The following is a 13,097-nucleotide window of genomic DNA, read 5'->3' as shown; positions in this document are numbered from 1 at the left end:
TGGTTAGGAAGTGTGTGTGTGTGTGTGTGTGTGTGTGTGTGTGTGTGTGTGTGTGTGTGTGTGTGTGTGTGTGTGTGTGTGTGTGTGTGTGTGTGTGTGTGTGTGTGTGTGTGTGTGTGTGTGTGTGTGTGTGTGTGTGTGTGCACGCGCGCATGTAGGACAAAGTGTGCGCACATACAAAAAAAAAGCTGGCTATTAACAACCAACATAAGGCAAAATGTTCTAAATTTCATTAGAATCAACCCCCTAGTTTGACACGTCACATGCTACTTAAAGTATAATGAAACTTAGAATATTTTGCCATATTGGTTGTTAATGGTACCGCAACTTTCAGCAGCTGTCAAAACTTCCCCTAGGGTGGGTTAATAGAAACCAATGTGGGATATGTTAGTAGACACCCTTACAAAGAGTGAAGAAATGTATTCCCAGATTGTATTAATATCCTCTGACTATCTTCAGACACAGGCAGACAGACAGATACAGAGATCTCCATGTGGGACACAGACAGACAGTTAAAATGGGTGCTATGACAATGGGTATTGCATACTACAGAGATCTCCATATACAGTATGGGCACAAAAGGGACACAGACACATAGTTAAAACGGGTGCATAACAATGGGTATTATTAGGTTCCCAAGTTGCATCGTTCCCAAGTACTGTAGGCCGGTGACCGACGGGCACGTACAGGTCTAGTACTGTAGGCCGGTGACCGACGGGCACGTACAGGTCTAGTACTGTAGGCCGGTGACCGCGGGCACGTACAGGTCTAGTACTGTAGGCCGGTGACCGTGGGCACGTACAGGTCTAGTACTGTAGGCCGGTGACCGACGGGCACGTACAGGTCTAGTACTGTAGGCCGGTGACCGTGGGCACGTACAGGTCTAGTACTGTAGGCCGGTGACCGACGGGCACGTACAGGTCTAGTACTGTAGGCCGGTGACCGTGGGCACGTACAGGTCTAGTACTGTAGGCCGGTGACCGACGGGCACGTACAGGTCTAGTACTGTAGGCCGGTGACCGACGGGCACGTACAGGTCTAGTACTGTAGGCCGGTGACCGACGGGCACGTACAGGTCTAGTACTGTAGGCCGGTGACCGACGGGCACGTACAGGTCTAGTACTGTAGGCCGGTGACCGGCGGGCACGTACAGGTCTAGTACTGTAGGCCGGTGACCGGCTCTGTGACAGCGTGATAATTATGCTATTATAAACAACTTTCCTAAATGACATAAAACCTGTGAACCCACCAAGCCGTTCATGCCACAGGCCGCGATGGAGGAAATGATTTGCATGTTTTCATCTTATCAGCTCCATTCTGGAAGCAGAATGAAAGTCATGCTCATTATCCGGGAGAAGAAATTCTTTCTTCTTGCTGTTATGGTGTTTTAAGGAGGCTTATGAAGAGACCTTGTGGTCTTCTTGCTGTTATGGTGTTTTAAGGAGGCTTATGAAGAGACCTTGTGGTCTTCTTGCTGTTATGGTGTTTTAAGGAGGCTTATGAAGAGACCTTTCTTCTTGCTGTTATGGTGTTTTAAGGAGGCTTATGAAGAGACCTTGTGGTCTTCTTGCTGTTATGGTGTTTTAAGGAGGCTTATGAAGAGACCTTTCTTCTTGCTGTTATGGTGTTTTAAGGAGGCTTATGAAGAGACCTTGTGGTCTTCTTGCTGTTATGGTGTTTTAAGGAGGCTTATGAAGAGACCTTTCTTCTTGCTGTTATGGTGTTTTAAGGAGGCTTATGAAGAGACCTTGTGGTCTTCTTGCTGTTATGGTGTTTTAAGGAGGCTTATGAAGAGACCTTGTGGTCTTCTTGCTGTTATGGTGTTTTAAGGAGGCTTATGAAGAGACCTTGTGGTCTTCTTGCTGTTATGGTGTTTTAAGGAGGCTTATGAAGAGACCTTTCTTCTTGCTGTTATGGTGTTTTAAGGAGGCTTATGAAGAGACCTTTCTTCTTGCTGTTATGGTGTTTTAAGGAGGGTTATGAAGAGACCTTGTGGTCTTCTTGCTGTTATGGTGTTTTAAGGAGGCTTATGAAGAGACCTTTCTTCTTGCTGTTATGGTGTTTTAAGGAGGGTTATGTACTTCTTGCTGTTATGGTGTTTTAAGGAGGGTTATGTACTTCTTGCTGTTATGGTGTTTTAAGGAGGGTTATGAAGAGACCTTGTGGTCTAAAAAATGCCAGTGAAATATTCCGTTGTCCGTTCAGAAAGTCGGGCTGTTACTGGGAGATAACAGAGCCCCCGGGACGATATCAGCCGTTAAACTTTTTTTCTCTTCATTGCTATACTTTTGAGAGCTGTGTATGGCTCCCTAGAATAAACAGAAATATCACAGTGTGCGTATGGGTCCTGGGCGATATCAAAACCCAAGCAATCAGCACTGTTGTGTTTTAGCGGATAAACACACAGGGGCAGATATAGGTTCTTGGTCTAAACCAAGGGGTGAACAAAGTGAGGAGGAACGTTTCATTGATGAATACAAAATATTCTTTACCCCCTTTAGTTGTTATGCCAATTGATTCCTCGCCTCACACACTGATTTCTGTGTGTGGTCACTGCTGCTGTGTTGTATCCTACTGGCTACACCTGCCAGTGAGAAACAGGGAGAGCCCTGATGCTGAAAAACAATCAATCAATCTTTATTTCAGACCCAGGTAGATCCACATCACAATTAAACAACACAACACAAAAATAACAGGAAATAAAAAGAATGAAATAAAATGCACATATCCCACATTGTTCAGTTTCTGACATACAAACATGTGCGCCAGTGGTTCCACAATCTAGATGAGAACCTGACCGAAGTGCGCGTAGGGTCCGTTGTGACAGTGATGATGTCATGTACTGACTCAGATGCCCAACCCAGTGCAACCCACGAACCTATAGGTTACGTAGCACAGCAGAGCAGGTGAGTCAGAGTACCCCGACACTAACACACATCTGGCTTGCACTGGAGCTTCTTGTCAGCAGCAAGCAATCTTGACATGCAGTCATTATTGGCCACTGTCAGTCGTCTGATGCTGCCTTGTCTGTAGCGACACCAAAGGTGCACAGAATACAGCGGTGTACAGAAGGATCTAAAGAGCGATATCTTCACATGTACTGAGCACATGCTAGAAGGATCTAAAGAGCGATATCTTCACAGCATGTTCGCTTGGGCACACAGCTTCCACCGATGTCTTGTCCTTGTCAACTGAAAGGTCATTGGAGATAATGTAAACACTCCATAGCAATGAATAATATCAGAATATAGAGCTATTTAACACATATGTTTAACAAAGGGCAATCTGATGGTTCGGACGGGAGGATAATTCTGATAGGTGTTTAGCCCAATTCCAACCTTGGCACACACTCTGTCTCCACATGGTCCGTAACAGACATGTGCCTGCTATGCTCCACATGGTCAGATAGCAGGCAGATGTCATCTAGTCTGTCTAGTCCAGGTCCGTTCGGGCACTCTTTGTCTTTTGTTAAAATAAATACATAATAACATTTCAGCAATGAGTTCAATATAAATATAATATAAAAATGTAATATAAATAATATAAAATGTATCTAAATCGGTATCAGCCGGTATGACCCTGCAAACAATCGGAGATCGGATATCTATCATCAATTCTATAATACATTCCATCAACAATACAAATAGCTATATAGAAGAAATTGGCGACAGTAAATCCTCATTTGGGGATTTATTATCTAACTCCACTTCGTAATAATGATGCAGAGTTCTTGCTCCAATCCACTGATGGCCTGCTTCAGTACGTTGTTCAGGACTGTACATGAAGAGGAAGAGGGGCGAGGGTGTGCCCTTGCAACACAAACAAAATGTACCTTTACAATTTACAATTTAGGCATATCCTTATCATCCTAACATTTAATTCAAGCAGTAACCATATATCTCTTTTAGTAAGCCAGGCAGGCCACGTTCCTGTATAATTAATTATGCAATTATTGAATTGAGAGACAGTAGGAAAGCTGAGAGCACGGCCCAGGGAGGACTAATGGATCTGAACCCAGGTCAAGCAGGGACACAGATTACAGAATGAATACCTCTCTCTCTCTCTCTCTCTCTCTCTCTCTCTCTCTCTCTCTCTCTCTCTCTCTCTCTCTCTCTCTCTCTCTCTCTCTCTCTGAGTGTGTGTACTTGTAAGGGAGCCAAATGTCCCCACATGCATTTGAGAAACAGACACTGTAAGGAGCATTTTCCTGGCATTTAAACATGACTAGGTTTGTATGTTTTTTTTTTTCTTTTTCTTTTTCAATGAGTGAAAGATTCAGATGGGGGTTAATGTTATGATTAGACATTTAGGCTTCGTCCACACGACGCAGGTATATATATTTTTAAACGTAGCTTTATATAACCATCTACTGTACGTGTGGACGGGGCCTATAGAAAGTAGAGTTGTGTGCTGGTGTTGTGTATCGCAAATAGCTTTTAAACAAACATAAGTGAATGCGTACGTGTGTGAAGGAGCCCATCACTTAAATGAGGTGCAATTGACAGCTGAGTCAACCTACCTCTATACAGTAATTAGTAATTAGCATGATACGTTGACCTTGACTCGCTGCCAAGGTCGCTGAGACGGGTGTCCAATCTGTGTGTATTGTATTGAATTTAGCATGCCACTCTGCTCTGTGATGTGGTACTACTGTGGTACTATAATATCACCTATATTTATGATATTTAATGCTAAATGATGTCTTACCTGCACACTTTATTTCGTTGATGTCAGGCTGACCCGGGCAGAAGCGTCTTATATATCTATATTATATGCCTACTCCGTAAATGAATGCCCTACTTGTTCGTACTACAGCATCAAAAGTATAGTGAAAATGGCAGATCAACCAGCATGCGTTGTGCACTTGCAGGTATTTTCACAATTTTATCACGCTCATAAAATAATAATAATAAAAATGGATTGGTTTGCCTATAAATGCACCACGTCTACGTCTATGTCTCTCTGTGTATGTCTGTAATCCACGTAACTCGAGAACCGTTCGCCCCACCGACTTCAAATTCGACACACACGTTCCACACCCCCACAGTACAGGGAGTGCAGTGCCCGGTGTCGGCTCTGTCCATATATGGAGCTGGCCTGTTCTGACATCACAGCACTCCAAATGTGGGCATGCCTGACAAAGAACTCCATATATGGGGCATAAAAGGAACACAGAGATAATTACTGGGTGGGGCATGCATTTCCAACTTGCAAGTAGGCCAATGCCCAACGGGCACCGATCTAGAATATAATAATTTGAATAATTTCTTTTAGATTTAGATGGTGTTTTTAGAATAGGCCTCTGGTCTTAATTATTTTATTCCATCTACGTTTATAAACGTAGCTAGGCTAATGGGACCTATTTATGCCAGCTACGCGTATAAGCGTAGACAACCGTTTAATCCATACCGTATCATGTGAATGCGGCGTCCGTCTGTTTACCTTTTAGCATTGCTCCGGCTAGTATAGACCTCCTCCGTCCCCATCAGCGATGCGATTTTTTAATCCAGCTCCGTTGAGCCTCCATTATAACAGGATTTTCAAAGCGCCGTATCTCCAAAGGTTCGAGAGCTGCCCATGGTGCGCCGCTGCGCACCCGACGATCGTAAATAATTTGTGAGTTTGTACCGGATCGTTGAGAAAATGTAGCTGGTTGTACTGCTAGCTAAAGGCTGTGGGCTAATGCCAGTGGTGTTGAACTCCTCCTGGGGGCCCCCACCTTCCTGTTTAACCCGGAAGGACAACAAGCTCCGTATAATGGGAGCAGACTAGCCTGGTTAATAAACCAGACCGAATCAGCCGTTGGCAAAAAAAAGTTGCCTACCAGCGGATTACGGTCTGGCGAGGCTCAGTAGCACGCCTCTTTCCTACAGCAGAGTACAGGTCGGACCAATCGGGACACGGTATGCAATATAGGCGGGCTTTGGTACAGTGACGTTCAATGCTTGAGACTTTTGACTGACAGTAGCTCTGACCAATTGCGTCAAAGAGAAAATGTTCCCCGGGAAATGAAATCCAAGTGGAGCCAGCCCAGACTGATATACCGCGACAGTGTTGTGTGATATTAGTCTGGCTTATTAGCCAGGCTAGGAGCAGACGGCAGCAAAGGTATCCCAGTCAGTGGCAGTCACACACACACACACACACACACACACACACACACACACACACACACACACACACACACACACACACACACACACACACACACACACACACACACAGCTGACATTAAATGTTAACTCTGCTCTTGTTTGTTGTTGTGATGCAGTTGGAGTACACGGCTCGCCTGGACTTCCTGTGGCGCGTGCAGGCCAAGGAGGAGATCAACGAGATGAAGGAGCTGCGGGAACACAACGAGAACATGCTGCGGAACATCCTGCCCAGCCACGTGGCGCGACACTTCCTGGAGAAAGACCGTGACAACGAGGTACGCACTACCCATAGACACAATAGGAGAATCTCCTTTTCTCTTTTTTATGTCACCTCGAAATACCTTACCCCACCCACCCACAATGCCCACATGCCCACAATGCCCACGCACGCACGCACACACGCACGCACGCACGCACACACACACACACACACACACAGATTTTATGAATGCCATTTTTTACAATATTGCACCTTTTTAACCATTCTTATAGGCCTAATTATTTAACTAAAGCCGAAAATGTATGAACTGCAAGCTCACAACAAGCGTGTAGATAGGCTATTTCCAGCGCGGCGGGACATCAGTGCACATACTCACTCGATCACGTTCTCTTTCGCCTTAGAATACCTCACCTTAGTTCAACCCCCCACCTCCTCTGCGTGCCCATGGGCGCACATGCACGCACGCACGCACGCATGCACGCATGCACGCACAGTGCCCATGGGTATGGTGTGATAAAAGGATATGTTGTGAATCTCATTCCATCTCCTGCAGAGTAACACTCCCTGTCCTTTCAAAGAAAGAGACAGACAGACAGACAGACAGACAGACAGACAGACAGACAGACAGACAGACAGACAGACAGACAGACAGACAGACAGACAGACAGACAGACAGACAGACAGACAGAATAACATTGTCTCTCCTTTCAAAGAGAGAGACAGACAGAGACGTAGAGAGAGACAGAGAGAGAGACACACACAGATAATAACTCCTTTTAAAGAGAGAGACAGACAGAGACGGAGAGAGAGACAGAGAGAGACACACAGAATAACTCTCCTTTCAAAGAGAGAGACAGACAGAGACGGAGAGAGAGACAGAGAGAGACACACATAGATTAACTCTCCTTTCAAAGAGACCTGACGTGTTCCATCCTGTTTTACCTCATCTCACCCCGCGGAACGCCTTCATGCCTATTAACCTCCTGCTCTCATCTTTTAAAAAAAATATGACGCAAAAAGAATATATATTGAAAAATAAAACGTTCGGCTGAAGCGACTGATGTGTTTCCTGTCCATACAGACACCACCTGGGGACCAGTAATGGCTTTTCATTTGAATTTCAATAGAGGAGTTGAGTGTGAGAGAGAGAGAGAGAGAGAGAGAGAGAGAGAGAGAGAGAGAGAGAGAGACCATGATTTGTGAGCTGTTGTGACAGCAGAAGGATGTCCAGTGTTCTACAACCACCATAAACCATTAAGACCTGAGGCTTATGAATCAGAAGAAGTTCTCACACTTTCAAGATATTTCAAAACTGTTTAAAAACAAGATAAGACAGAACCAAGCAAAAAGCCCTTTTAGGCTGCTCAACAGTGCCACTTTAGGTCACCCAGTGGTATTGCAGCTCTTCATACCAGACAGCCAGACAGACAGACAGACAGACAGACAGACAGACAGACAGACAGACAGACAGACAGACAGACAGGGCATGAGTCAAGGCACATGTGGAAACAAGTGCCATGGCTTTTTGTCAAACGATCGAGGCATGAGTTATGCCTGTTCAAAGGTTTCATTTTCAAATGATTGCTATAGCGCCCTCCTTTGTCCAATTGAAGTAAGACTGGTTTCATAATGTAAAGTTTCATAAACATGTGACGCTGCATGTATGTATTAGGGGCAGAAGAAGAATTTTCATAAAACTGCAATTTTCATTGGCTCATAAAACCGTAATTTTTTCACTTAAAAATGTACTCCCGATTTTTTTGTTCGTATATAGGTCCAAAGTTCACGTGTAGCAAGTTTCGTGGTTTTGATCAAAGATCCCGGTAGGAGATATTTTTGAACTGTTTTTCATATAATTCCGTTTGGCATGGCCCTCTACCATATTGCCAAGATTTGCATAAACCAACTGCACGGTTCATCCAGACCTGCTATTTTTGGCATAAGGAGAAGGAGAAGAAGAAGGGACCCTTCGGGCTTGGTCCCTTAAATAGCAGATCTATGAGCTCGCAGCGCAGCACGAAGTGACTCGTTGCGAGCTACATCTGCTATTTTTGAATAGCTGAAATCTAAAATGACAAGGATGCTTCCACGGTTCTAATGGGTAAGTGTCCTTCTCCACTGTCTGCACACAATTCAATGGGCTCTATGCACACACGCCAACTTCCTTCACAGGTGTTACCGATGACACTAATAAAGGCTCCATTCTGGTCAAAGAGAGTCAGGGTGCTGCTATTGTGCATGTTGGCCCACTGGAAACACTCTGCTACACCACTACTACCACTACAGGTCTCAAAGTGCCCTTAAATGGGTTTCAAATGGCCCTGTACAGGTCTGTAACTCTGAGAGTGTACAAATGGAACCAAATGGACCCGACTCCGAGAGGGTTCCATTTGTACAGAGTTATAACAGAGGTACAGGTCCTTGAATAATTATGTCATTATTGATTATGGGGTCCTTACCCCTGCATATATATAGCCCATTGTCCCATTCAATTCAAATGAGCTTTATTGGCATTGAGAAAACACATGTTTACATTGCCAAAGGAAGTGTCAAAATATAATGAAAATGGGGAAAGTACACAGTTGGAGGGGGTACAATATTGTGTAAACAGAGCTATGTCACGTTGCATCGTTATATTATAGCCTACAGGGTATTCAGAAGAAGGCATCCTGTTTGCCGAAACGCCGGTTCAATAAAAGTTTATTGTATCGTGACTACGAGCTGTGCGGCCTCTTTTCCTTTTTTCAAGCCTACAGGGTATAAAGCTTTTTTGAAACAAATAGCAGCAATCTTTTACAGTCAATTTCAGACATTTTTATACAAAACAAGCCTCAGATTTAAGATGTGTTTAAAGGTAGCAGCTGTTGTGCAGTAGGTCTAGCGGTCTACTTGGTACAGACAGTAGTCCTTAGGGTGGTTGTATTCCATTGGCTAACCTTCTTTTATCACAGCAGTTCACAAGCACACAGTGATCTTGCAGCAGACAGAAACATTGGCTGCTATTCGTCCCAACGGTTTTACACCAGTACATTGAAACATTGCTGCTATTTATTTCAGAAGCTCAAGCCCAGGCTAACTTCACCTACTGTACGTGTATACTATACTGTATAGGGTATGGAACTATACGACAGCAAAATGCACCATTTGGTTCTGTATTGATCATTTTTCTTCTAAACTGCGATGCAACGCAGCTCTGTTTACACATGTCTTTGTACCCTTATACTGTACCCTTCGTACCCTTATCTGGGTTTTCTTTTTTTGCTTTTGCTTTGGCAATGCATTGAGAGAGAGTGAGAGAGAGAATAGACTAGTTGAGCTGTTCAGTCATCCAGAAAGATTTGTAGAAGAAAAGGAAGAAAACATATGTCTTGTGTTGACTGCAGATGAGTCAGCTGAATAATTCACAGTACTAGAGTTTTGTGGTGATGTGTTTGAGGACTCTCCCTACACATAAATCAGTCGTTCTCAAAACTTTATTATTATCTTGCTACACTAATTGAAAGGGGGGGACTGTTTATACGTCCGCCTTTGTTCGCCTTCTCCTACCAAACCACACTGTTTGCACAAATCTCTCCATGCATAACACCTACTGCACGCCGTACAGTTTGCATTTGCATGAAATACCATGTTAATTGCGCAACATTACACTGTGATGCAAATTACATCACATTTTAGGCCACTCACACACACACACACACACACACACACACACACACACACACACACACACACACACACACACACACACACACACACACACACATATACACACACACACACACACGGGTTGAGAACCCCTGCAGTGCAGTACAGTACAGTACAGTACAGTACAGTACAGTACAGTACAGTACAGTACAGTACAGTACAGTACAGTACAGTACAGTACAGTACAGTACAGTACAGTACAGTACAGTACAGTACAGTTCTGTATGGTGCATTACAGTACAGTATTTATGACGTTATCACTACATTGTAGATCGGCTGTTTTTGAAAAGGTAACGTATAAAATAGGCCTTAATTGGTTAATGTATGTTTTGTGATTATCGAAATCGGCAAAGTAACCTGTAAAGTAAAGTTTTCAAGTAATTGTAGTAAAAAACAAAACAGCCTCTGAGATGTAATGGAATAGCCAGTATATTGAAAAAAGTTAAAGTACCTCATAATACGTAGAAGTAAATGTACTTAGTTACTTTCCACCACTGAGTTCAGACCACAATAACAAAAATCACACTCGTGTGAAGTGAGGGGCCTTTTAATGTGTGTTTAGAGCACTTACTACTTAGATACTTAGATATGATATTACCATGCCAAAGTGCTCTAAACAAACATTACAAGTCCATAGACTTTGCGGCAATGTGACGTAATTCCGAAAGCCAGACGTCCCCTCAAATAATAATTAAAAATTTAGCGCAAGACCTCTGTTCTGCCATTGTCCCCCGGGACAATGTCTCCCTTAGAGACAAGATCCTTATCGCACGCACGCACGCACGCACGCACGCACGCACGCACGCACGCACGCACGCACGCACGCACGCACGCACGCACGCACGCACGCACGCACAGAGGAGTCAAATACGTGTCATTGTCCGTGCCCCCGCCCGGCCTCATTATCGACTCCATCTCCTTCTATCCTGCTTCAACAATAAGGCACACACACAGAGCAGCCATGCATTATGAATGCACTGGTGGAATGTATCCAAGTACATGTACTCATGTACTCTATACTTAACCCCAGCATCAGTGGAAGCTTTCCCCACAATAACAGAAAATAGAACAGACACCAGTAGAAAGCCCTGAGGGACTCCGGTCAACCATATGGGGTTAAGTGTAATTTTGGGGAACTTTACTTTACTTTACTTTACTTGATAGTACTTGTACTCCGCTGGTAAATTCCTGTACCTTTCCTTTGACTCCACTGTGACAGTGTGATACTTACTATACCTTTCCTTTGACTCCACTGTGTGACAGTGTGATACTTACTATACCTTTCCTTTGACTCCACTGTGACAGTGTGATACTTACTATACCTTTCCTTTGACTCCACTATGTGACAGTGTGATACTTACTATACCTTTCCTTTGACTCCACTATGTTACAGTGTGATACTTTGACTCCACTATGTGACAGTGTGGTACTTTGACTCCACTATGTGACAGTGTGATACTTTGACTCCACTATGTGACAGTGTGATACTTTGACTCCACTATGTGACAGTGTGGTACTTTGACTCCACTATGTGACAGTGTGATACTTTGACTCCACTATGTGACAGTGTGATACTTTGACTCCACTATGTGACAGTGTGATACTTTGACTCCACTATGTGACAGTGTGGTACTTTGACTCCACTATGTGACAGTGTGATACTTTGACTCCACTATGTGACAGTGTGGTACTTTGACTCCACTATGTGACAGTGTGGTACTTTGACTCCACTATGTGACAGTGTGATACTTTGACTCCACTATGTGACAGTGCGATACTTATGTCCCAATAGGGACAGAATGGTAAATCATGGCCTCCCCTCCTAGTCTCGCTACCTCCGAGACGTCATTTCTTTGAATGTTGGAGGTGAACTCGAAGAAAACGAACACTCCTTTTTCAGGATTACCTTTTTTCTAATTTGTGGCATTGCTACAGTATTTTTACTTGAGTAAAAATGGTGATGCTTTTTCCACCACTGCTTTCATCCCTGTCTCAACAATAAGGACAGAGAAGCCCTGCATTATGAATGCAGACCTCATGCACCCTGATGCTAATTCAAACTAATAGCGCAAGAAGTAGCCTCCTCAGTCCTCACATCTTATGCTTAACCCATTGAGCCGTTAAGATCTGAGGCCGATTCCACAAAATGTCAGAAAACTGTTTTCTGAAAAAGGGTATGTTTCTATAAACTTTTTTAGAAACATAACAAACCTTTTCATGTCAAGGACCCCCAAAATGATATGTAGGCTGTAGATTATATATAGGCTGCCGACCCTCATCTCAACATATTTTGTTTGCGAGTTGAAAAAGTTTGCTTTAAAAGAATTAAAAGATTTGCACACATTTTCACGATTTTTCAAAAATAGCAAAGGTTAAAGCCTCAATCTGTGATTTCTTCACCCAGCCGTATGTAGAATAGCAGGAACAATATTACTAACATAACAGCAGTTGTGCAGATTGGACTTTTTGCTTTAATCCATGCAAAGAAAGAAAGAAAGAAAGAAAGAAAGAAAGAAAGAAAGAAAGAAAGAAAGAAAGAAAGAAAGAAAGAAGGAAAGAAGGAAAGAAAGAAAGAAAGAAAGAAGTAAATGGAGGTAAATGTATTTATTTCCATTACACCACTGGTTAAACCCATTAGGAATGCAGACAGACGGACACCACACATCAGCCTGCTCCCAGAAGCCCTAGCCTTTCCCTGCCGCTAATTAAAACCTGGCGATTAATTAAAAATGCATCCATTAAGGACAGGACAGGCTTCCATTATTCATCAGCCTGTTTATTGTAGTGTGATTTAGATGCGGCATGCGACACGTAAACAATGCGGTTATTAATAGAGCCTTTTAACCTCGCAGACGGCATAATATTTGAATCATGAATCAAGAGGGGTGCATGTGTCACCGGTCGTGACATACATTTAACACCAGCTGTGACAAATAGGCCTACATGTGCATCTGTGTGCATCTTTGAGTATCAGTTGGTCCTATACTTTATTTTGGGGTATTTGTTTTCTCCACTCC

General features: G+C 43.5%; 1 protein-coding gene across 1 annotated transcript in view; it reads left to right on the top strand.

Annotated features, from left to right (window-relative positions):
* The window catches only part of adcy8 (adenylate cyclase 8 (brain)), a gene marked incomplete at both ends in the record, with an annotated part of 127,913 nt that overhangs the window by 98,503 nt on the left and 16,313 nt on the right, over window positions 1–13,097 (top strand). Inside the window, one exon of the mRNA XM_079529275.1 lies at window positions 6,272–6,430. Coding sequence (XP_079385401.1) covers window positions 6,272–6,430 — 159 coding nt within the window. The remainder of the gene's footprint in view (window positions 1–6,271; window positions 6,431–13,097) is intronic.

Source organism: Electrona antarctica (assembly GCF_951216825.1).
Source record: "Electrona antarctica genome assembly, chromosome: 19".
Classification (NCBI taxonomy): domain Eukaryota; kingdom Metazoa; phylum Chordata; class Actinopteri; order Myctophiformes; family Myctophidae; genus Electrona; species Electrona antarctica.
Note: the sequence above shows the minus strand (reverse complement) of the source record. Positions and strands in the feature narration are given on the sequence as shown.